Raw genomic sequence first — 26,252 nt, forward strand, 5'->3', positions numbered from 1 at the left:
ATTAAGAAAGGAAATCGAGAAGAATATTGCGTACCTGGTGTTGTCAGGGAAACCGGTGAGTACCCTGTGCTTTTGGGACTGACTTGGCACTGAGTATTTCTGTGGGGCATAAGGTGGGATGAAAGGTAGGGTCTGTACATCTCTTCTTGTTTTCTGTGAGAACTCATACTAGAACATAATTCCTTCTAGTTCATCCAGGCCACTGGTGAGAATAAAAGCAGGAGACTGATCCACTGCAGCTGTGAGGAGATGAGCACAGCAAAGGAATTGACTCCATCTCATCTTTCTAATGGTTACATGTTTATTGCTTTTATCTTCCCTGCAGGAAAAAAAAAAAAAAAAAAAGAGAATTTTTTTTTTTTTTTTTTTCTGGGGGGGAAAAAAAAAAAAAAAAAAAGATAAAGGAAGAAGAGAATTTTTATTTTTTTTAATGTAAATATTTTACTATCTCTGTAAGCTGAGGGAGGTGATTCTACCCTTCTGCTCTGCTCTGGTGAGACCCACCACTGCTGCATCCAGCTCAGTGGTCCCCAGCACGAGGACCGTGGATCTGTTGGAGTAAGTCCAGAGGAGAGACACAAAGATGGTCAGGGAGCTGGAGCACCTCCTCCATGATGAAAGGATGTGTTGAGTTTGTCCAGCCTGGAGAGGAGGAGGCTCCAGGGAGATCTCACTGCAGCCTTTCAATACTTCTGTGGGGTTTACAACTAAGACAGGGCCCAGAAGGGATAATGGTTTTAAAGTGAAAGAGGGTGGATTGAAGAAAAATATAAGGAAATACTTTACAATGAGATGGTGAGACAGTGGCACAAGTTGCCCTGAGAGGTGGTAGATGTCCCATCCCTTGTAACTTTCAAGATCAGGCTGGAGGGTGCCCTTAGCACCCTGATCCAGCTGAAGGTGTTCACATTCATTGCAGTGAGGTTGGAACTAGATAACCTTTACATTCTTCCAACCCAAACTATTCTGTGATTCTGTGTATATATATGTTTTTTAGAAGTGGTTTGAATAGGAAAGTGAATAATTTTCCAGATAGTTAACCAGCCACACTCTTCCTCCAAACTTAGTGTGACAAGTTACTGCTCTTAAATCTACCAATCTACCATCCATGCAATTCAGTTGACGGGAATTGTCCTTATTCAATACTAACTTTCAGTTATTTGTTGTCAGATGTTTATTTGCTCAGAGAAAAATATAAATTCTGGTGTTTAGTTGTTAGCAGTTGCTAATGAAACTACACTGAGTGTTCAGTGGGTTTTACATCTTCTGAAATACCATCTGCCTGACTGAAATTACCAGGCTTCTGAATTAACTCTACCCTTCCCTCTGCAGCTCCACCTGCAGAGTGCCGTGGTGCTTGTTCATCCTGGTGTCTGCTCTGCATGCTGTGATAAAGATCTTTACCCTTTCGCTCCATAAACATCCTGTCTTTTGCATCTTGTTCTACATTGGTTCATTACTTGCCATTGCCTTCGGGATTTTTTTTGAGAGCTTTATCAAAAAGCCAAAGTTGGTCAGGGCCCAGCTGAGAGAGGAGACAATTTCCTTTCACGGGCAGCATGACCTGGATTGCAAAGAGAGATTCAGCTCATGAACAGAGGTCAGGTAATGGAGTGATTTATGAATGTGGGCTGCACACAAACACAAGAAAAGCCCTGAGGTTCCTCCCACAGAAATGTCTAGTTAAAAGTGTGTGTTTCAAGTTGCTCAGCAAGATGTGCTGTAACTGAGCCAGCGCCTAGGCATGTCTGTGGAAACCTGCTAAGCCTTTGAAATCCAAGTGAATGCTTATAGTTAAATCATCCATAGTAAAAAAAATAATTTCCAGAGTTTAGGAAAGGTCATCTATTCTAAGTAAACTTCATAAAGACCGGATGCTGGTGGGAATTTTCTGTTCATCTTTTTCCCCCAGAGGCTGCTCCTCTCATAAGCATTTGTACTCATGCTTTTTATTTTGGAAGATTTTGCTGGTTTCAAATCTGTCCTGAACAAATGTGCTTGAGATTGCCTAAAAAATCACCCACAAGGGTATAAGCAAAAGTCAGAACTACAAAGCACAATATTGGTAAGATTCACTTTACTTACAGAGGACAACTGAGGCACAACAAGGGAAAGCAAGCAACAACAAAACCAAACAAAATCCAGGTAATCAAAACAGAAATGAATTGAAAACTACCTAGGGAGGTATATGTGCGTATGTGTGGGTAAAGACAGTGTAAACAAAGATGAAAAGGAATGTGGCCTAAAGTTTAACAACACTAACTTAACAGTGCTTTAGCTTAACTTATATCTTAATTTATAGTTTAAGTTTAACAATCTAACAGAGAAATCACTTACCAGCATTTAGCCTAAATTATAATTGTAACTTAAGCTAATTTCCATATTTTCTATAGCATATGTGCAGAGGGTATGCAGGCAGACATAGTGCGAGATGAGGTAGCTGTGGAAAAATCTCCCTCAGAACTCAATGAAAATACTCACTTTGGATGCTTTTGAATCTCCTGACAGGAGAAGGGTTGGGCCTTGAGGAGTGAGGGTATCGGACCAGGACACATGGTGGTTCAGTGATCATCCAGGTATGGCAACCCTGGAGTTTTGCTGGCTCTGAGGGGCGTCCCCCTCAGAGGGACATTGCTGGTCACAGGCTCGCTGCGGTCCAGGAGAGCTCAAAGGGCCCATCTTGGACTGCTGTTTGGGTTGCAAAAGAGAATGCTTTAATCATAACAATATTTCATCTTGGCCACGGTTTGGGTCGGCACTTTCTTTGAAAGCGTGAGAATAGGAATGTTATGCCATTCAGGCCAGAGAAATATTTTCCAAGGCTGGTTATGAGAAAAACAAGCTTGTTAGGAGTTCCTGGGAACAGACAGTGTTTCTGATAAGCTCAGAAAGAGCTGAGCCCAGGTAGTGTTTTCAAGGAAAGGCCTAACAAGCATTTCTCAGATCACACTGCAGTCTGGAAAGGAATGGCAGTGGGTGCACCACCACAAAAATCTATGGGAATCATGAAGATAATGTGAAAGTGGTATGACTCCCAACACATTTCAGTGAGCAAGCAACAGCTTTCAAGCCCAGGTTTCACAAATAGCTACCAAGTCTGTTGCATGAGGCCCGTGGCAGCCAGTGTGGTATAGCACCACTCCCTTCAGAGACAGCTTGTGTGTGGAAAGGAATGAGGCTAAGCCAACCTAGGGCAGAGAGAGACAGGACAAAGGAAGCGTGTTGAGAGGCAAAGTGAAGCACAGGGGAGTGTTTGAGCAGTGGTGAGAGGGGAGGTGTGAGTTCTGCTGGCTCCTGGGGTGAGTTTATCACCTTTTGCTGCTCCCAGCCTCACCATGTATTTTCTGGCCCCTAAGGCCTAAAAATATGTAGCTTTGACTGCAGAGGAGTGACAAAAGCCTGTGCTGGGCTTAGTACTATGCCACCACCTTGTGGCTTTTGCCTTTCATTTCTGATATTAAACACAAGCACAGTTCATGGCTTGAAGTTAGGGATATCCTGACACAGGGAAATTTAGGAAGTTATTTGGGAGAGAGTGTGAGCAATCATGCAATTCAGAGCACCAAAATAAAATATTTGTGGGTTTGCCTCTCAGACAATTCAGTGATGGGTTGGGAAGACATACACACTGGGAGTCAGGCGTTCTGAGCTAATGCTTAGAAGGGCTTCACAGATCACCAGAAACTTGTTTTCTCTGAGCAGTAAACATTGCAGAGACTCTAGTTAAAGAACACTGATGGAGTGTAAAGCAGTAGCCAAGCAAGTATAGAACAGCAGGACTGGAATCTGCAGGCTCAGGGCAGCAGGGTCTGTCCCCGATACCCACAGAGGTGGAAGCCTTCTGCTAGAGGGGATGACAGCATGAGTTATGGTGAGTGTACCCCTTTTGTTGGTTCTGAACAATTTGGAATTAATTTAGAGCTAGAAATAAATAAAAAAAAACCTTAAAAACACTTCCAGAAAATGGGATAAACTTGTTTCCTGTTGAAAGGCTGCTGAAATATAATCAGCGATTCCATCACAATTTACTGGGAACAATAACACTAATGCGCTCTAGGAATTGCCAGGAGCCATAATTACTAATGAGCTATAAGAATTAATAAGTTTGATTCTGCTCTCATTGAAATGAAGGCCTTTGTCAGCTGCAGTAGCAAACCATGTCTTAGGCGGTTATTTCTCTGGGAACTATTAATGGGCTTGACTGATCTCATTAGTATATTTGAACAAAGAACAGATATTAAACTAGTTGTTAGATTAGCTATAGATTCTATCCATTGGAGCCCATAGCTTATTGATCCTTCAAAGAGATCCAAGCTCTTTGTAATGTTCAGTGTTGCAATTTGAACTTATCTACCACGGGGGAGGATGACACTTCATTTACTTTGGAGTAGATATGCTGATAAATATTAAACCAGTATCCCTCCAGAAAAGTATGCTCAGGAAGAAGACTGAGAATAGCTGGGTCAGTGTCACAATGAAGAGATCTGAGCTTTTGTTTTTTGCTCGGAAATCTTTTAGCACTTGCAGAGAACAATAAAATATCACAGTCTGCAAAATTATTCTTGTGTTCCAACAGTATAGTATTAGATTCAAAAGTTGTTTCCTTGGATGTGTACACTCGAGATACTTTTGATTTCTCTGTTACTTTAAAATCAAGAACTACAGCACTCTGCTATCTTCCACCTTGGCTTCTGCACCAAAATCAGGAATACCGTAGCAGCTCTTACCTATGCAGAATCAAGTTTCTGTTGGATTTGATTTTTCTTTCTTTGGCAACATTTTCAAATTTGCTGTGTTCCTGACCTTCTGGTGACTGAAAGTGATCCTAGAAAGATGCAAAAAATTTTTCTTCACATGGCTTGAGAAGTCCCCAGTAAGTCGGGATGAACTAAGAGACATAGGAGTGTCCATCCCTGCTTGTGGCTTGCTTGCAGTAGGGCACTCTGCACACATCTTAGTTTTCTACAGTAGAGCAGGAAGGATTTAAAAACATCACCCATGTTATGCCAAAATTCTCCTTCAAGAAACTGAGGTCTTTGTGCGTAATAGTGGTATGCCAGTTGATTCATAAAACTCAGGTAAGTGCTGAACTTCTATCTGTAATGGAAGAAAGGCAAAACTCTTTACTCGGGTTCTATTTCTTTTATACATCTTAATTGCTACTTCCTTGTCAAATCTATAAACTGTGAATTCTTTAAATTTTAATAGTTTAGAAGTTAACGAAGTTAGCTAACTCCTCAATTAATCCTTTTGAAAAGAATAGCAAATATCCTTGAAGAATAGAAAATATCCCTTATTCCCGTTACCACATCAATGCATGTTTTTAATTAAATTTCTTTCAGAGCATGTCTGCTTAGAGCAGGAGCACATACCTTGCACAGCAGCCTCTTTGTCAGCTGCATGTCCCACCCAAATGCTGCCACTTCCCCACTTCCCATCCCACACCAGCACTACAGCAGCCTCTTTGTCAGCTGCATGTGTGATTGTCCCACCCAAATGCTGCCACTTCCCATCCCACACCAGCACACACTCTTCTGAACTGCTTGCTGCTTTCCTTGCAACAGTAAACTGGGGGCTGCTTTCCAACAGATCCCAGTTAAGGTAAGTATTGCTGTGTTTGACATAAACTTGGTTTTCACGTGAGGCAAAGTCCTGCCTTCCAGAAAACCATGGACAGCCTCCAAAAACTCTACACAACAGATTGTGCCAATGATGAAGATCTCTTTAAATATCTGTCTATGTGTACAGCTAGCTAGCTGTCCATACCAGGTGCTTAATGAGAAACTTGTTGAATATTCTACCAGACTCACTAAACCCCTGAGCTCAGTGCAGTGATCCTTTCATCTTCCTCATCAATTGAAAAACCCCTTTTCAGAGCAGTCTCTACAAGAATGGGGCAAGTCTAGAGCAGAATTGTTCAAGAGGACCTCCTTCCCCTCCCTTGCAACAGTGAAGGGCTGAACTCTTGGCATGGGCAGAAGGAGTTCAGTGGGTTTGGATTTGAGCTGTGACATTTCACAATTCTCATGTCAGGAGCCCTTAACACATTATCCCTTTCCAGGAAACTTTTCTAGGAAATTCCCTAGGCTAGACATTCAATTAATTAAGTGATTTGGAAACTGCAAAAGAAGCCTCGTACCCTCCAAGGGTTGCTCCAGTGTGTTCGCTGGCTTCTGAGTTAAACATTATGGCAGGAGACCTTTTCCATTCAACCTACATTAGATTTCTCATGCTGACGACCAGGGACATGCCAAACAAAAATCCAAAACTTGACAGAAAGTGTTACACTACCCAAGGAAGGGATGTATTGCTTTTTGTTCTTCCTTTTCTTTCCACATGCCTCAGTTTGGGTAGCAGGGGTAAACTGAAATATTGATTATAGATAAAAAACTACACTGACCTGAATTTCATACCTAGAAATGTTTTGTATTTTATTCAAAGTACAAGATCCACCAGGGATATACCTGGACTTGAAACTGCGGGACTTAACTCCCTGAATGTGTTTATCTAAAATCTATTTTATCTGGCTGCATTAGCTTTGACTAGGAATAACATGGTAAAGAATTGGACATGCATGGGGAAGGAAGAGATAACTTCCACTTAATGATTTGTGCAGCCTTACTTCATTATTTGAAGACTGTTACTTAAAAAGCCACTGTCTGGGACTGTGAGGAATGGAGATGGGCTTTGCAGATAACCCAAGCTGCTTAAGGAACTGTACACAGTAATGATAAAGACAATGTACCTGTCCTCCACAAACCAGACAGTGCTGCTGGCAAACCCTTTTTTATACACAGCAGTGCAGTCCTGGCCATCAGAGTAGTTAGTACCTTGCTAGGGACTCAACTAACTCCCATGCAAGTTCCAATATTTTCAAGTGGGAGACATTTTCATAGACTGCCTTTGATTCAGCCTTCATTTCTTTTTCCTGTGAATTCTTCAGAGGCTAAAATTAATCTTTTCTTCACAAACAAGGAACACATGCTTTCCCACCACTTTGGGGTAAAAGGGGGCAAAAAGTTCACAGTTTGTTGTGATTTGAATCACATTTGTGACGATGTCTGTAGGAGAAGAGGTCAGGCACCAACCTCTCAGAAAGACCCACTGCCTGGGGGCAAGCCACTCAGTCATCCTCCCACTTTCCCCATGTCCCTAACTAAGAAACAAACACAGTTTTGTGTCATGTAATGACAAATCCTACAAGATATGGCTGGAACTCCAAATTTTCCAAAGGTCCAGAGACCTCTGTTTTTCTTTAGATGAGGTCTAGTTCCTTATAGGCAATGAGGGACTGGTGTGACAGTGCAGTTAGGAGTATTTACTTGACATTTGTATCAAAGCACTGCTGAAAGCAGCCAAAGCCACCTTCTTTCTTGATGCTGAATGTCTTTTTGGTGATGGCAGGACAGGGCTGTGCCAGGTCAGTGCACGCAGGGAGCCATGTCAGCAGAAAAGCTGGACTCCCACACTGGAGTTTCTGCTCAAAGGAGCCTCTTACACTCCAGGAAGCTGCAGGTCATGGACTGCAGCACAGCACTGCAGCTTCTGTCCCTGGCAGAGACAACTGGTGGTGGACTGAACGTGCCACCCTTAAAGCTTACATAATATTTATAGTACAATTAGAATGAACATTTGTCTTGTAATATTCTATTCTAAGAAATGTTTTGTTACTTTTTATGAGCTGTTTTTTTGGTTTTCGGTGGGTGTTTTAGTTTCTTTTTTTTTTCTTCTTGGCATCATCAGAAGAGCCATCTTTGGTGGCATCCGGGTGGTATGACTGTTTGTACAGAATCTTGTGAGGTTTCATCCATCAGAAGATCGTGACTTGCCCCTGCAGATAACAAACATACCAGATTATGCAATTTCTGGGTAGATAATGTTAGCAAATTCTTGATAGCATTGTCTGGCCTCAAATGCAGGAATGGTGTATCAGAAACATGGCAGTAGTTGTAGTCTGGTTTCTTGTTCACATATCTGAACTAAATTTTTCACTAGCATGAATCCATTTGAGACAATATGACTGATTTGTTTCTAAAAAGGATAAGCCTTCAGACAGAGAAAGTAGTTTGCAAGCAGTAAATGCTGACTTGTGGCAGTATCCTACAATAGGTAGGTCCTGGTAGCTGCAAGTGGTTTGTGCTGTGGCAGGATCCCCATCAACATCAGTGTCTCTAATGGAGATGCACAAGACATAGAGCAAGAACATTCACATGTGTGAAGGGCTGGGGACTGGGTGACTGACTTTAGGGAGCAATACAGATATCAGGCACTTCATTTCTGTTGTCTTAGGCCTAAACATACAGGTCAGATGCTATACTTCTAAAATCACCAGGAACATTGCTAGGGAGTAAAGTTATGACGAGTAGTGGAAAAGATCTTGAACCACAGCAGGGTCTGTAACATGCTGTAATTGGGCAAATGGAGTTTGAAACATTTGGGGATTCCTGCTACCATTTCTGCAGCATGGAGTGTGCCTACTTCTCTGCATTTCCCTCTTTGATGCCCTCTGCTGCATGTCCCTGTAGAATGTGCCACTGTTGAATCCTCCTTGGTCTCTTCCCACACAAACCACACAGGTTTCTACTGCACTGCACAAGATGGGGCTGTGAATGATGGCCTGGGAACAATGCTCTCCTGCTCCTGGTGACTCCCACCCAACCTGCTGCTAGGCAAGAGCACCTGGTTTATAAAAGAAGGCCTTGGGTGCATTTGGGGAATTTAACATATTTTGTTGTTTGCAGCAGTTGCTAAACTAGAGGTCAGATAGAAGCTTTCTGGCTGGTGTGCAAGAAAGAGTAAATCACAGATAGGGCATGCTCCCTCACAGGTTGGACAAGAGGGTCTGTGGTGGATGATCCAAATAAGCAAAGTTAAAATCTTCTGAGCATCACCAAGACATATTATCACCTCTGTTAAAAGTCATTCTTGATTATCAGCTAAACAGGGTCAAGTAAGGGACCTACAACAAAGACATCATTACCCTGCAGCTATAGAGAGAGAGATATCACCTGCCTAACTTCCCAGCTAAGAAGAAAACCACCATCCCATGTCAAAGGAAACGGTAATAGGGAGGGGCAAAGCAATCTCACTGCTGAGACAGACCTCAGCTCTGTGGGTGTGAAAATAATGGCACAAAACATAACAGTCTAACTTCCCATTAAAGCAGTTCGCAGCTGGCAAAACGTGTCACATACCTCAGAAAGAGCAGGAGAAATGCTAGAGTACCTTTTGGCCCCCTGCTAGGAGCTGAGTTTGAAGTGGCTCTCCTACTCCTCTCTCCTCCACTGTGTTATGTTCAAGGTCTTGTTTATGGGCAAAAAGAAAGAACACCTTACATACAAGTAAAGCCAAGATTTTATTGTTTATTGAGATCTGCAAAGTATGTAATCTCTAATCCAAATCCAATAGAGAAAAATAAAGAATAACAAGGCAGTTATTCTGCCTTGGAATAGGTCCCTTCCAACTCCCTTCAGAGCTGGAAGGGTCCTATCAGGATCATCTAGTCCAGCTCCTAGCCCTGTACAGGACATCCCAAGAGTCACACTGTGGGCCTGAGAGAATTGTCCAAACACTTCTTGACCTCTGTCAGGCTGGTGCTGTGAGCACTGCCCTAGGGACCCCATTCCACTGCCCAACAACCCTCTGGGTGAAAATATTTTTCCTGATACCCAGCCTAAACCTCCCCTGACACAACTTCAGGCCATTCCCTCAGTTCCTGTCACTGGTCACCACAGAGCAGAGTTCAGTGTCTATCCCTCCTCTTCCCCTCATGAGGGAGTTGTAACCGCAGTGAGGTGTCCCCTCAGTCTCTTCCAGGTTGAACAGCCCAAAATACCTCAGCCACTCCTCGTGTGGACCTCTTCACCATCCTCATTGCCCTCCTTTGGACACTCTAATGATTTAATGTCTTTCTTACACTGTGGCACCCAAAACTGTCCCCAGCACTCGAGGTGAGGCCACCCCAGTGCAGAGCAGAGCAGGACAATCCCCTCCCTTGCCCGGCTGTTCATGCTGTGCCTGATGCCTCCCAGGACAGGGCTGGCCCTCCTGGCTGCACGGGCACTGCTGGCTCATGTTCAACTCACCACTGACCAGGAGCCCCAGGTCCCTTTCTGTAGTAATTACATATCTTCTGAACAGAGAGAGACATAGTTCTCCCAGGAAAATCCTGGGAAGCTGTGTAAAAACTATAAGAAACTTAGACAAAAATAATTCAAACAATTATTATCTCTCTTTCTCTAACCATTGTTTATAGGTATGGTTCTCCAAAGTGTACTATTCATAGTTCAACAATAGCATAGATGTTTCACTTTGAGACCAATCAAGTATCACCTTAGTGAGTCACATTATAAAAAGACCTGCTACTTTTATTAAACACTTTTACCTACTGATCCACCTGAAGACTGGAGTCTTCTTTCCGTCCCTGATTCAACAGCATCATCTTTCCATGGCAGTGCTTTCCCAGCCTCTCCTTCCCCAGTCTGTGTTTTCATCCAGGGTTGTCCTGGCCCAGGTGCAGAGTCCAGCCCTTGCCCCTGTTGAGCTTCATGCAGCTGGTGATTGTCCAGTCCTCTCATTTGTCCAGGGCCTCTCTGCCCTCAAGGGAGCCAACAGCTCCTCCTAGTTTTGTATCACCTCTGAACTTGCTTAGCATCTGTTCCAGTCCTGTTTCCAAATCATTTAGAGAAATTACTGTGGCAGAATGTGAGAAAAATCTATGGGCAGATCAAGAAAAGTTCAGACAGAGCAAGCCTGCAGGCCCTTGCCCTGAAGCTCTGCAGAAGCATGGTTCTTGTTTCTGGCAATGGCAGTGCCAGTGCAGGTCTACCCTGCAGCACTTCTTGCCTGCCCTCTCAGCAAATTGGGCAAGCGGTCATGTGGAGAAGACCTTTAAATTTTTAAGTAGTAGAAGTAGTACATCCAGTGCCAGTCCATATGTCTCTAGTTGAATGTTCACTGATGAAAGAGAGTATCCATATTTTGGAAGTTTTTGAGATCAATAGCTGTGAATGAAACAGCCTTTAGTGCACAAATACACATTTCAGGACCTTTCCTACCACTAATACTGTGCTGCCTAACTGGAATCAAAAGTTTATGTAAAAGGCATGAGAAAATCTTCCTTGTCAGATAATTCCCTCGGCACAGTGATTTTTTCATTTTTGTGGTTTGTAATACACAGGGGGTAGTAAGCAGATGGAACTAGTTTACATTTGCCCATTCATGTGAATTCTTTTTAAAAAAGTACTTTTATAGTGAGATCTGTTTTGCTGGAGCCTTTAAAGTCATTGTAGTAGAAAGAGACAGAACAGTATAGAAAGACTCTCTAATTGGATTCCCAAAACTGCAGTGTGGGGATTTGGCCGTTTCTCCTGCTCAGCACTGACAAAGCCACAGTTCACGAGTTCTAACTGGAGTCTCCTGGCTCAGTGGTCTCCTTCATCTATGAAGAGCATGCCCAGACTGGGTACTGGAGGCTGATACTGGAAAAAAACAATGCACAACCAAAAGTATACAGGGCCAGGGATAGTGGAGAAGGGGCCTGTCTTCATCTTTATCCCCTGTGGGCTCATGTCAGTATCCCGTGCTGTGATGGCAGTTCCCCCGTGCCTCTGCTGGGCATTGTGAATGTCTGTGGGAGACATTTGCTCCCTTGGAAGCTTTGGGGGAGGTTGACCCCAAACTCCCTTGGGCTTGCCTGGAATGTGCCAAAGATACCTACACATGTTCAGGTAGGGAATGCCTGCACTTATTTTAAGAGAGACAATTACCCAAATATCTAAATTTTAGAGACTTATGAAACTGGAAGGGATGCTAACCAATTTTAATTCCACCAAGGCTGAAAGTTAGCATGCTCAGAAAGCCTAATGATGTAGACTGGAATTACAAATCTTTAAATCTGACTTCTCTACCAGGGCAAATGGGAAGAAATGAGGAGTTTGCCCGTGTGTGCCTAGGTGGCCAAGAAAGCCAATGGCATCCTGGCCAGGATCATCAATAGTGTGGCCAGCAGGATCAGGGTAGTGACTATTCCTCTGTGCTGGGCACCATACCTTTAACCCTGGCTTCAGTTCAGGACACTCACTTCAAAAAGGACATTGAGGTGCCGGAGGGAGTTCAGGGAAAGGAAACAGAACTGGAGAAGGGTCTGGACCACAAATCTGATGAGGAGCAGTTGAGGGATCTGGGTGTGTTTAGCTTGCAGAAAAGGAGGGTCAAGGGAGACCATATAACTCTCTACAATTCCCTTAAAGGAGGATGTAGCCAGGTAGGAGTCAGTCTCTTCTGCTGTGTCTCAAGCCAAAGGATGAGAAGAAATAGTGTTAAGTTATGCCAGGGAAGGTTCATACCAGATATTAGGAAAATTATTTTTTTCTGGAAGAGTGGTCAGGCATTGGAATAGATTGCCCAGAGAGGTGGTGGAGTCATCTTCTCTGGAAGTGTTCAGGAGGCATCTGGATGTGTCATTTGGAAATATGTTTAGAGATGATTATTGTGTTGCTGGGTTGACAGCTGGACTTAATGATCTTGAAGGCCTCCTCCAACCTTGATGATTCTGTGATTCTGTCACTCTGAGGACCATGCTTAGACTTTTGTCTCCTGTTCTTGTTCATGTGCATCTGTGCTATGCAGGCATTTAACCTGGTTGCCAGCAGTACTGTTTCCAGTGCTGGAAAATGTTAGGGCCACCCCATACTTCTCCTCCTTCTCAGGCTTTTGTCATGTGTCCCAACAAATCTGCATTAAAGCCCCCGTTGCAAAGTTGGCAAGCCTGTTGACAGAGACACTCCTGTGGGACTTCTACAACCACATCACCTCTTTCCTTCCAGCCCTTATTTATGAGTGAGGATGCATTCATCTGTTTTGAGACCTGACTGTCTGTTCTATGTGCTAACTCATCCCTGAGTCTCTTATTCACAGACACAGAAAAGAGACCTTCACTGAGGCAACAGCAGCTCCTGTGCCAAGGTGGCAGCCTGGCACAGGAGCTGGTGTGCAGAGGAGCCTGGCAATAGCTCATGCTCTGGGTAACAGAAGTCAGTTCTGAAATGCAGAAGCCATGGAGAGAAGGGGCTCTGGGACATCACAAAGCTCTCTAGAGTGAATGTGTATCACCAGCCGTGCTGATGAGTATCCCCAGCATGCTGAGTGCTGAGTTGTGCTGCCATGTCAAGCGCGCCCTGGTTCCTGGTTGGGAAAGGCATTCAGCTCACCCTCACATACCACCAGCATATTTCTGGAGTCAGGAACCAAAACAGTTCCTGATAATTTGGAGAGGAAGCTCCAGTGAATAACAAGAAAAGAATACATCCCGTTTGCGGTTGTTTAAGAAATGATACCACACAGGCCGAAGTCATAGCTGCAGTCAGTTTGGCTCCACGGGCTGGCAAGCACAGAGTTCCCTGCCCTGGCAGCCAATACAGCTCCCCCCTCATCGCCTCTTCCAGATACTCCTGCAGCAGTGCTTGGCCTGGCTCTGCCCTCTCCTGTATGACTACTGACATTACTTCCCACCATCTTTTCCTCTCCTGCCTGATTAATGGTGCTTGCATCATCCCAGATAACTGTAAAAATCCACAATTCAGAGGACTGGCAAGGTTGTAAAAAAATGATCAAGACTCCCACTCTTGGCATATGCCTGTGCCAAGAGCAGACTTCACAACTGCTCTTCCTTCCCCAGGACATTCCATTGCTTGGTGACTGTCTTTAGGGAGGCCTCTCTGAGGAACAGCTTGCTGAAACCTTCTCCTCTCTGGTTTTGGCTCCCTTCTCTTTGCCCCCTTCAGTGAGGACAGATTGTTCTGGTTGTTGTTGAAGCAAGCTGCAGACTGTTCTTGTTCTATTCTTTGCTACTTCCCCCACTTCGCAATGATTAAGGACAGCTTTTCAGCATCAAAAGGTATTTGATCCTAATAAATGCTGGGGCAATTTAACTGTTTTCTTCTGTGGACAAAAGAGAGAGGGTTGAGCACAGAAGTTTCTCATGCATGTCAGACCTCCATCACATTGTTTCACTGTGGTTGACAGAAAATTGCCAATATTTTTGAGAAATGCAGTAGAATAAAAAAAAAACCCTAACACCCACAACATTGTTTTTTCTGTTTGGCCTGAAATGTTCAAGAACTTACATTGCCATTATTTCAAAGCACAGGATAAAAATAATCAATTTCTAGTAAACATTAGTTGCTTAACTTCTTAAAAACTGAAATATCTAGTGTTTTCATTTTCCATCCTCCAACTGAAAACAGATTTGTGGTAGATTTTCAAGAAAAGAAAAGTTTTAAAGATAACTGCCTCTTTTTCTGGAGTACTCGTGGTCTCAAATAACCTTCAAAAAAACTAGTCAAGTGCATTTAGCAGCTGACATAGCAGGAAAAAAACCAAAATCTGTTTGTTCTTCCCAAGAGCAAGGGAAAAAGGCAAGTGAAGGTACAGGTTAGGAATGCTGTAGCTGTGTAGGCAGGCAGAGCAATCCATCACACAGGCGCTGCCGGCAGTGTGCACCCTTCGGGCTGGGAACGCTCTCGGCGCAGAGGGGCGAGGCCAGGGTCGCTGCTGTGGGGTCAGGCCTGCATGGGGACGGGGCTGGGGCTGTTGCACAGCAGCTCTGGGGCCGCACCCAGCACGCAGGTTGGTGGTGACCACTCTCTTAGGAATTAGCTCAGTAGCATGAGCACAGTCTGCATGTGCCAGCTGGTATCTGCTCTGAAGAGAAGACAATTAATTTCAGCTGGATAACTACAAACCACACAGGGAGACAGCACTTTTGGATATAAAAGCATTTTATTCAGAGTCAGAGTTCAGTTGTGTTTGGAACTAGATGATCTGTAAGGTCCCTTCCAACACAAACCATTCTGTGATTCTGTAATTTAATTGGATTACATCTTGGTTTAAAATCAGAATACTTTTCCCTTGCCAATGTACTTAGCATGAGGGTTTCTTTTTTAGTGTATGTGAAACTTTCTTAATTTTAATGGCAGGAAAAAAACACAGAGGCTTATCCTGTGAAATGAATCTTCTTTGCTACATAGTGTTCTGGGACGTCATGGTTGCTATTTTTTTTTAATCTGTATTCCACACAAACAATGCTGCTGATTTCTCTACCAAGGACAAGCAGATATGCTCATATCTATGTGATATGATATGTGCTATGTGTTCTTCACATAGCTGAAGAGCTTCTCCACAGCAATGGTCGTAGGTGGCAGATTAAGAAACAGTGCTAAAACTTGTAAACTAAACTGCAAAACACAAGGGCCACTCTTTTTTTGAAACACTTCTTATAAAGTTTATAAGGCATTACACCTTTCCTCCTGCCTAAATTCAACACAAAATCTGAATTTTTAGAAACTTCAATTGACTTAAATTCAGTCTGTCATGAGTTTATAGATCATGTTAGGCCTCATAGTATATTTTTCTTAGTTAATTCAGTACAGTGCTGAACTACAAACTGAGCATACAGCCCAGGCTGTTCACAAAAAAAACCAACAATCAACTAGGTATGTATGTATTCAGTGCTAGTTAGAAAATGATGAGGAAAAATGTCAGAGTTCTGATGAAATCTCTATATCCTTCATGAAAAATTCTGAATTCACTGAACTCTGCTTACAGCTCTGTGCACAGTAACAGAGCAGGTACAACCAAATAAATTTCATCATACCCTGATATAATCTGAGACACCTGAAAGCCTGTTAATACTCATTAACCATCCAGTTTCCAGAGGAGTGTAAAGTAAACATCCATGTGTGTCTGTGTGTCCCTGGGCCGACTGGCAGAGGGAAGAAAAGGCAGCAGAACGCAGTTGAGTGCCCAGATATTGAATTAACTTTCTTTTTTTTGCTTTTAAGAGCCCCTCCCTATTGTTTCAATCTGCTGCAAACCTCTGAAAGTCAATGCAAAATCTGCACTTGAAGAATTTCTTTATTCGGATGGGAGGCTGAATTCCAAGGACCAACTTGGAAAACCATTTTTCTGGCCCTCAGTGTCTCTGTTTTTTCTTTGCAGAGTGTGTGAACAGGCGGCAGCCCACATAATGTTCATAGCCCTTTATCTCTTCTGCATTCCCAGAAGGTCTCTGGAGATCAATTCATAAAACAAAGACAGTGGATGGAAGGATGTTACATTTTCACAAAGGAAGTATTTCTGCATCAGTAAATTATTAAATAAGCCTTGTTCCCTGCTTGTGCATTAATCTGCAGTCGGTTGCCATATGAGAGACATAAAAGAATATTCTAAGTCTTGCACAAGCTTCACTTTAGTACCAGGAAGTACCTGTTGATGAGAGATAAGCAGCCTGCCAGGATGCAAGTGGTATTAGTCTAGCAATTGCCTAAAATAATTTTCTGCTTTTGCCAGGAAACAATGCACTTTTTCGTTCTTGCTCAGTGTTTCATCCATGGCCAGAGCAGGACTCTCCCTTCATTTCCCACATGCTCTCACACTGACTTCTACATGCTGCCTTTGCCATCAGCCTTGATCTTACATGTTCACCTTGCTGCTGCTCCACAGGACCAGGGAACACACACAGGCTATTTCCTACCCCTAAGGAATCTATCAACATCTTGATTCCCTACCAAAGTGGTACATTATCTTACTGACAATGTTTGTAACCTTCCGCAGATCACGTTGCTAATAGCTGTGTCTAGGCTGAGAGCAATTTTTCCTTATCATATGGGTGTTTAACCTTTTCAGCTTTCTTCTCGCTACAAATGAACACAAGCTCAGCATCTCCCCAGAGGTTCTAACCACCAGCGGGTCTTCAAAGTGGCAATTAATCATCAGGAAAAGAATATACGCTGGTGAGGGTTTTTTTCTTTGTGAACCACAACTGACAGTCTTTTACTTACATACTTCTACTATGTTTTCAGTAAACAATTGAACCAGAGAGTTTTTTCAACCCTATTAACTATGAAAGCAGGGAACATGTTCTATAAACAAAAGTGTGCAATGCAGCCCATTTCCACAGCCACTTTCCCTCGGTCTTAGCACTCAGCAAGGGGCAGCACAAGGTGTCTCCCACTCTCCCCTGCTCTCCAGCCCATGTGGGCAAAGATAAGAAGAAAAGGCATTATTTTTAAAATAAATAAAATGAAAAGGCTCTCAAAACACCAAAGCAATTGTCCAGGGAAGCAGCGTAATTGCAGACTGGGCCAGCCTACAGTGTCACCCTGGAGACCAGCTGGCAAACTCCAGGCCTCCCAAAAAAGGGGGGCCAAGGTAGCTGTGTGTGTAAACAAGTAAAACGAAGTAGATAAGGAAGCTTTGCCGTGAGGCTGTGGCCCAATATCACCTGAACTTGTTGCTTGAGCCTGGAGGCACAACACTATCCAAGCCTCTGAAACACCTTCCAGTCCTGAGTGGAAACCCCTCAGGATCAGAAAAGCATTGCAGGTAAAGGATTTTTTTTCCTGTTTGCTACTTCACAGTAAGTTTCTCTGATCAGCCAAGAGTAGTTTAATTAATTTCAATTAAATCTAATTTTTAAATCTAATTTTTTAAATCTATTTTTTAAATCTGATTATTTATTTAGGTATATAAATATATGTATATATCTATTTATACATATGTATGTATATATGCAAAAGAGCAATTGCAGTAATGTCCAGCTATCAGAAGGGTGAAGCTGGATGATACTGGTCACTATGGAGAGAAACATGGGAGGCAGCTGCAGAGGGGTCAGTGAGGCTGGGAAGCCAAACTTTTAAGGAGGTGTTTAGACAGTTGTCAAATACTCCTGCAGTTTTTGTGCTTTTAATGATTCAATTAAATTATTAGAAGTGAACTAAATGTGTGCAATTGGTTTAGGCCACTTAATCTATTCTGAGATCCTGAGATCTTCTGCTCTGGGGTGGGTGGTGTGCTGCTCGTGTCTTTGGCCAAGACAGGGGCTTTCAGGAGCCTGGGCAATCCAGATGGAACTCTGCCTGACATACTGCAGTGGCTTTTAGGATTTTCATAGGAGGCTCTTGGGTGGGCTCAGCTGAAGGATAATATCTAAACAAATGTTGCAGAGCTTAGTCTGAATCTGACTCTTTCCAGGTTTAATCTTCAGGCACAGAGGAATGTAAAGGGATCTGGTTTCTGAACAGCCTAAGATTCTTCTGGAAAAATCCAATCCAAAATTTAAAGTTTTGTATTTGTTAGGAATAAATGCAATCATTCCTGTTTGGCCTGCACAACACAACATCACCTATAGAAACAAACAATGCTGACAGTGTGGGGTAATTGTTCATAGCCTAGGCTGTTAAACAAAACAAAACTCTCTAGCATTCAAAATTAAAATAAACACTGCTGGTTAATTTCACTGAGGGAGACATCTGATGGTCTTGGATGAGATACACAAATTAAAACCATTTGGAATTACTTTTATGAATTGTTCTTGTTTTATTAATGGTATTAAGTTTTAACACATTTGTACACTATGCAGAGAATGGTTATATTCAACAAACCCTGACTGCATCTTTAATTACTTCACATTATCCAGAAAGGAGCAAGAGCAAAATGAAAGGGGAGGAAAGAGCATGTGAATTACTGTGATTCCTCCCTCCTTGCACTGATTTGGAATCTCTTTTCTTACAATATAGCCTAGGAAGGGTTTACCTTGAACTTAAGCCTGCAGCCAACAGAAATAGGAAAGTGATGTAAGTGACACTATGGGCCAGGCTTGCATGTAGCAGGTTTTGTATTTAACTGGTTTTCTGTAGTTTCTGGATGTATAAAAAGGGTTCTCAAATGCTGACTGCCATGTGGCACAGGAAGCCAGGTCCTGTTTAAGAGGTTTTAATGTGATGTTAAAACTCAATTACTTTGCAAACAGACTTTAATTGCTGAGTTTTGTACAGAAACTTGTTGGTGATTTAGTTAGTGAACATTATAGAGAATGCAGATTTGCAAAGAGAGCAGAAATATTTGTTATTAGTGGTTTTAACCATGATATCTGGGGGGAAAAGAAGTGGGAATATCTTTACCTATGATATTAGTGAGATTATTGGAGTGCTCTGATCCATTTCAGAAAGAACACTGGGAAAAAATTGAATAGCTCAATAGCTCAAAAGCTCAATTCTGCAATAGCAGAATTATCTGACATCTGGAAATTCATTTTTTACCAGGAGTCCTGAGCTATGCCTAATTACTAAGCCAAAGTGAGTTTAAAAGGGTACTTCAAGTACTTACACCTGGACATTTTAAAATAGGTAGCTCTTTAATCTTGTAAGAGTAAACCAGCATCTAATATGGTGGAAATTCAGACTAGAAACGGCATATATTAAAAGAAAAATTATTCAGTGCTGGAACAACTTAGCCTAGAGACGGTGAGTTCTGAGGCAGAAATGCTTATAGATGTAGAAGCAAACTTTATTCTTACTGCAGAAATTACAGAGGACATAACATTGTGTAGAGAGAATCACACTGCACAATGATACACTTGCATCATGTACTCTGTATATAGATGTATATTTGCTATATATTATATATAAGCAATGGTACATTATTACATAATGTAAATATAATTTGCACTGTATTTCTGTAACCTCATTGTATTTTAAAGTATTTCCAGCTAAACATTTCCCCTTTAAGGACAGGTCATTGTTTTTAAAAAACATTTTTGGCTGCTGATCTCACACAGCTGTGAGATCTGCCTGGTCACTGGTTAATGAGTTCCCAGAAGAACTTTGCTTGCTCTGTCTGAAGCAAAGGCCAAAATACTCTGTATTTTACTTCTCTAGACTTCTGCATTAAGCTAGTACTGAAACCATTTGGGGAGTACAAAACCATTTTATTTTTCTGGTTTTTTCAAGCCCAGCTGGAGTAATCTAAAGTGGTTATAAAATTCATCATATTTGGCATTACCAGCAGCCATAGCCAATGCTCTGTAAACAGGAGTGGATGAACAGTTAAGATGAAACAGATTAATTCCATGTTTCTTAGACGTTTTGTCTGATCATTTAAATTCACACTTCTTCACGTGGAATGACAATGGGATTGGAAGTGTCACAGGGCTGCTCAGCTTCATCTCCTCATCCCAGCATGGCCTCAGCACAGCACCAGCCACCCTCTGAGCCTACAGCTCTGCTGTAACTTCTGTGACTCTTGTGTGCCCCTATCCCATGATGCTTGAAGGGCTGGAAAATATTTTGGGAGTCTTCATGGTCTGCTGCAGACCCATCAGCCAGGCTATGGAACAGCAGTCTTGGCACTGAGCATGTGCCCAGGATTCATTGTGGCCCTAAAATATCAGCATGGGCATGTGAGTCCCACTTTTCTTAGCACTAGCCACAAATAATCCCTGTGGGAGAAGCAGAAGGTCTCTGCCAGCCTGGGCATGCTTCTCTTGGTGGTGCTGTTGCAGCACTGCAGAGTCACAAGCTGGTTTTCCCTATTTTTATTCCACTGTTTTTCTCTGAGGGAAGGTGGAAGGCCTTTGTTGTCAGCATGTCAAATCCTGGGGTGCTAAATACTGTGAAAGTTTAAGGTATTAATTTGTTCTGCAGTTGTGTTTAAAAAGCAGTAGGTGTCATGTGTAGGTGACTGCTGCTGCTCAGATATGCAGTGGGAGAAATCTCTGCTCTGCAGAATCGGGACCTCAGTGGAACAAAGGCAAAGGTCCTCAGCCAGGATAATTTTTTTTCTTCCTGTGGTCAAATGATAGCTGCAAATCTGGCCAGGTGGAAGATGCTTGGCAAGGATGCTATGGACACAGAGGGAGTCACACACTCCTGAGTGCACTCATCAGTTGTCACAGTGTTCTCACACTGTAGGCAGAAATTTCTTACACACAGTTTCCTGTCTGCATCTGGATTGATCACAGGGTGGTTGCCTGAGCCCTCCTTTCATGGTCAGTGGCCTATATTGGCAATTTCCCTTTCTGATAGGAGGATATAAGGAAAAGGAAATAGAGGGTCAAAATGGGTCCTCATGAAAGAGTTGCTACCAGCAGTTTGCAAGTTAGGAATTTGGGATGCTTTGTATACTAAGGCAGGTTTCAGCACTGTGTCTGAATGTGAATCCACGCCACATAAGTGTTTTGGTCTTCCAGATGGGCACAGCAAGGCATGACCGAGAGATGGCAATCATTGCAAAAAAAAACCTGCCCAAAATCACTAACCCTTTAGAAAGACTTCGCATGCAGTGTTTAGCAAGGGGATCTGCAGGCATCAAAGGACTTGGCAGGTGAGTATGCAAGACATCAAATCTGTTATTCAGCCTAATAGTTTTAGCTGCAAGAGGCTCACACCCTAAACAGGGACCAAAACTTGAGTTTTCAAGTTTTCCTTGAGTATTCTCATTTCAGTGTGAATGCCACAACCCACAGAGCCTGCCACTGGGGCTTATGTGTTTTGGGACACAGGACTGACCTGATCACTTTTGAAGGATTGAAGACTGTGAATCCCTCATGAGAAAGCCCTTCTGTGAGACCCAGAACAACTCCTGCCAGAGAAAAGAAGGGAACATTAACCATATATCTCTCCTTGGTGTTTTCTAAAATTAACTTAAGTATTTCAGCACTGGAGATTTTAAGCTTCCTTCCGGGTATGATGCCCTTGTTGTAACGGTCTATTAGGTGTCCAGTTTATGGGAGGCACCTAAAACCTTTTTGCAAGCATCCCATCCCTAGGAAATGGGCGTTGTATCACACCCTGAGATCCCTCCCAGGCCCCATACATCACAAATGGATCCAGATGGTGACCAACTGGAACTTCATCTAGATGTGCCACTTGCAGGGGCAGAGAACTATAATGAACAGTAATGCTATGGCAGCCTTTCCCATATTTAACTTCAGATATGTAATATTCATACACCCTATTTAAACAAGACATCTCTACTGCCAATAAGGGGGTTTGTTGGTCGGGGTTTTTTTTTTTTTCCCTCCCCTCAGAATACAGAACAAGGAAGAAATGTTATTTCAGTAAGGTGACTCTCTACTCCAGTACTGTACTAAACCACTGCAGCATTCTCCATGTTTTCCTACGCATTTTCCTCAAATTTCTTTTTTTCCACAGAGCATTTAGGATTTTTGATGGTAACAATAGCAGAACCCTTGATTTCAATGAATTTGTGAGAGGACTACATCAATACGCTGTGATGATCACTAAGGAAGAGGCACAAGAGGTTTTCCAGCTATTTGATAAAGACGGCAGTGGAACAATTGATTTTGATGAATTTCTTGTTACACTAAGAGTAAGTCTGGGAATTTATGTTATTATTGCATTAAATGGATTAAGATATAGTGGAACAGAACAGAACAAAGTAGAATAGAATATTTGCAAATAAACAGTTGTGATTTTTTTTTCAATTAATTGAGGCCTTGATTTAGATACCGAAATTCCTGTGCTGCAGTCTGGGTACCTGTGCAGTTCAACCCTTCAATCTCACTCCTTTGCCGGCCATTTTGTGATGCATCTCTTTATAACATTAACTTATTCAGGGGATACTTTCTCCAATCCACCACAGTGATTGATTTTGTCTGAAGTATCTTTTCTCTGCTGATGCCTAAACAATTAAGATAGAAAATACTAGTACTTTGGGTAATTAATAATTTTTTGTTGGAAATATTTAAAATGGGAAGATCATGAAAGTGTTCTAGGTAGTATTTTCTTTCTTATTGTCCATTTGCTATTGTATGGGTAGACACTGAATGGTCTTAATCATATTGCTCTTTTGGGGATATGTTGCCCTTTCTAGCTCCTGGACAGTGTAAACTATCACCAGTATATTGTCCCGTCTACCTTGAAAGTTTTGCTATTAGCAACAAGTACTTGAATTTGGAACTGGGCAAGTAGTTGGCAAAAACAAAATTATTCTGTTACTATTTCCTTACAGCCTCCCATGTCCAGTGCAAGAAAAGAGATTGTCATGCAGGCATTTCAGAAGTTAGACAAGACTGGAAATGGTGTCATAACAATTGAAGACTTACGCAGGACATATAATGCAAAACATCATCCCAAATACCTAAATGGAGACTGGACAGAAGATCAAGTTTTTAGAGCCTTTCTGGATAATTTTGATTCACCCTATGACAAAGATGGGAAAGTAAGTGAAGCACCTGATTGCAACCTATGAAATCACCATCTGACTCAGAACTTGACTTAGGTTATTAAGTGGGGGAGTAATTGCAGTACCAAACATCCATTTGCATCACATTTATATGGAAAATCAAAGTAGATGCATAACCTGTGCACAGCATCTGATACAGCTGGCTTGCACATTCTGAAGCAAAGGGACTCTGCAGGAGGTACAAGGGTGGTTGTGAGATTGCATTAAGGCTTGTAGCCTTAATAATCGATTTTCATAGATCACACTAAGTACATATTCAGACTATCCCCCAAAATTGCTGATTTTAATGATCCACATAAATTGGGGGATTTTTCACTTTTTAGGAGAACAAATACTAGGATCCAGTTCAAAAGCAGGCTCCCTGCTTTGTTGAATACTTTACAGTTAGTTCTTCTCCAGTGTAATTACTGAGACACTTGACTTGGAAATCAGTCCATAATAGAGACAGATTTATCTACAGAGAGTTGGAGGGAAAATGGGGCTGGGGCTACTGCCACGGGCATGTACCCTGAAGAGCCATGAGCTAGGACAGAGCCATGAGCTGGGAGCCCTTCCTGCACCCTGGCTCAGGTGCAAAGCCTGGGCACTTTCATGATGGACTTCTTATACATCCGCTCTGCAACCATCTCTGAGCCAAGCATGCTCTTTCCTCCTTTTATATGTCTGCAGACTTCTTTGGTCTGAATTTACATCTGCTGACCAGCTCAGAGCAATCCTGTATCTCTGTGGTTCACTTGATGATATTCTCAATCTGAGCAGTTAATAATAATAAACTAGGTGTAAGTTTCTATCAGTGCTTTGTGGAATGCCTTTAACACTTCCCACTCTCCAGGCTGCACCTGCTTTTCAGGCCTGTATTGCACTGGTGACTCCTACCTGTCTAACACTCCACCCAAATACTTCATTTTCTTTGTTCCTACCACTCAGGCTCTCTGTTGTAGAGGTGGTGGCGTTTATCTACTTTAGGCATGACTTTGCACTTAGCAGAGCTGAATTTCATCCCCTCTGCTGCAGTGTCATCCTCAGAGATACCAGTTCAGAGCCAGCTATCCTCTTCCACCTCCAGTGGTGACACCTAGCAAATTTCAAGCAAAATGTTCCTGCTTTTTGTGCTGAGGTCATACATGAATGAACACATTAAATGAGTTCCCAAACTGATTCTTGATGAGTTCAGTGCCTGGTCACTCTGAACATCCCCCTCTTGGTCAGAAATCCTGATGTTAGCTCACCTGATTACTCTTTCTTCTGAGAACAGACTGTGGCTTTCCTGAATCAGAAGACACTAATGATACTGAATACCTAAAATGTTTTTAGCAGAAATACCTCAAGGTTGAGCATTTGCTAGAAAGGCCCTCTTCGCCGTGGTCTTGCTGGGTGCCTCTACAATAGGCAGTTTTAGTGAGGCTTGTAATCATCTTGTGATGGTAGGACAGTCTGAAGTGGTCCCTTCTCCCTGTTGTTATGTTTTGTTAAGTTCTCAAACACACAATGCAATCAGAGCAGATATCATGGAATCACAGAATATACTAAGTTAGAAGAAACCCATCAGGACCATCAGATCCAAATCCCGGCCCTGCACAGCATACCCAGAAATCACACCATGGGCCTGAGAGCATTGTCCAAATGCTTCTTGATCTCTGTCAGGCTGGTGCTATGACCACTGCCCTGAGGACCCCATTCCCAGTGCCCAACAGCCCTCTGGGAAAGAGCCTTTTCCTGAAATCCGGCCTAGACTTCCCCTGACACAACTTTAGGCCACTCCCTTGGATGCTGTCACTGGTCACCAAGGAGCAGGGATCAGTGCCTGCCCCTCCTCTTCCCCTCATGAGAGAGCTGTAGCTGCAGTGAGGTCTCCCCTCATCTCCTCCAGGCTGAACAGACCAAGAGACCTCAGCCACTCCTCACACAGCTTTCCCTCCAGACCCTTCAGCATCTTCCTGGCCCTCCTTTGGACACCCTCTAATAGCTAAATGTCTTTTTAATATTGTTTTGTATTTTTCAAATTTTTCTTTGTTTGTTTAAAGAATGACCTACACAATTCAAGAGTTCAGGCATCACAAGAGACCTGCACAGTTTTTCTCTTGGTTAATTTGATTATTTATTTTTTATGGTCATTTTTAAACCTCAAAATATCCATGAAAGCTATTCAAAACTCTTAGGTATTTGAAATAATATTTGCTTCATTAAGGGAGACTTGTTTAGAGCAATGATATTTTCCCTCTAGGGGTGGATATAAAGTTCCAAGCTGTCTCTGAATTGCACCAGAAACCTCACCCACTTTATTAATAATTATGCAAAGAACCACATTATAGCATCCCTGGAAAAAAGTACATAAAAAATTTGTCATCTTAGGCAGCAATTCTTTTGACTTCAGTTCCTGGTAAGGTTAGTTAAACTTCACGTGTTTCATCTCCATCCAAGTGTTGTGGAGGACAAGAGCTCTTGTTTCTAGCAAAGTGAAATTAAGGAAATTATAAGTGTCTTAATTCCTTCTGTTGGATTCCTTTTTGTTAGCCACAACATGAAATGGCAGATGTTCAGTTTCATTAAAGGGTCTTCTCAATGTGTTGTTTTGACTTACAGCATTAAATAAAAGCAAAAATTCATTTTCCTATTCTTAATCTCTCTGTCTCAGGTCACAACAGAAGAATTCATGAACTACTATGCCGGAGTCAGCGCTTCAGTAGACACAGACGTCTACTTTATCATCATGATGAAGAATGTTTGGAAACTCTAATTGTGTACTTAAAGAAGCAAAACTTTTCTTTCACCTTTTATAGGGTCCTCTAATAAAGTGTATACACAGCAACACCCTCTTGTTCCATAACAACAGTTTCCAGTAATTATGACAATTACTTTCAATCTGCAGAATTAATTCCCAGATACTTCAGTAGGCTCAGCCTCAGGGAATCAGAGCATAATCAGAGAGCAGATCTGACATTTGGCCACCCCACACATCTGTCGTTTTTCTCTTTCCATCCCTTTTCTGAGATGAGCTGTTCTTTTCTTTTCTGACATCTGCAATAGGTCACTGTGGCTCCTGAACATCCCCTTTGCAATGTTAGTTACAACTCTGTTTTGCAGAAGATGCAAGAGATGGAAACCAAAATATTCTGAAGTCTGGTGGTCTTGGACAGGCTGTTTTAAATGGAAGGCAGTCTGTCCCAAGAAGGTCACGTAGACCTGTCGCTTGTACCACTGCAGTA

At 42.4% G+C, this 26,252-nt stretch overlaps 1 protein-coding gene across 2 annotated transcripts; it reads left to right on the plus strand.

Annotated features, from left to right (window-relative positions):
* Nucleotides 1-33: 33 nt before the first annotated feature.
* CAPSL (calcyphosine like) lies at nt 34-25,813 on the plus strand. 2 transcript variants are annotated; one of them, XM_041418855.1, is made up of 5 exons: nt 34-55; nt 21,029-21,162; nt 21,993-22,170; nt 22,813-23,022; nt 25,682-25,813. In XM_041418855.1, exons 2-5 carry the CDS (start codon nt 21,029-21,031, stop codon nt 25,781-25,783), a joined length of 624 nt encoding a protein of 207 aa, XP_041274789.1. In that variant the 5' UTR covers nt 34-55; the 3' UTR covers nt 25,784-25,813. The 2 variants fall into 2 exon arrangements, with proteins under 2 accessions (XP_041274789.1, XP_041274798.1); XM_041418864.1 differs by lacking the exon at nt 34-55 and adding an exon at nt 5,507-5,601 and having other exon boundaries at nt 25,682-25,783.
* Nucleotides 25,814-26,252: the final 439 nt, after the last annotated feature.

This window comes from Onychostruthus taczanowskii, unplaced genomic scaffold (genome assembly GCF_017590055.1).
Source record: "Onychostruthus taczanowskii isolate IOZ18803 unplaced genomic scaffold, ASM1759005v1 scaffold108, whole genome shotgun sequence".
NCBI classification, from domain to species: domain Eukaryota; kingdom Metazoa; phylum Chordata; class Aves; order Passeriformes; family Passeridae; genus Onychostruthus; species Onychostruthus taczanowskii.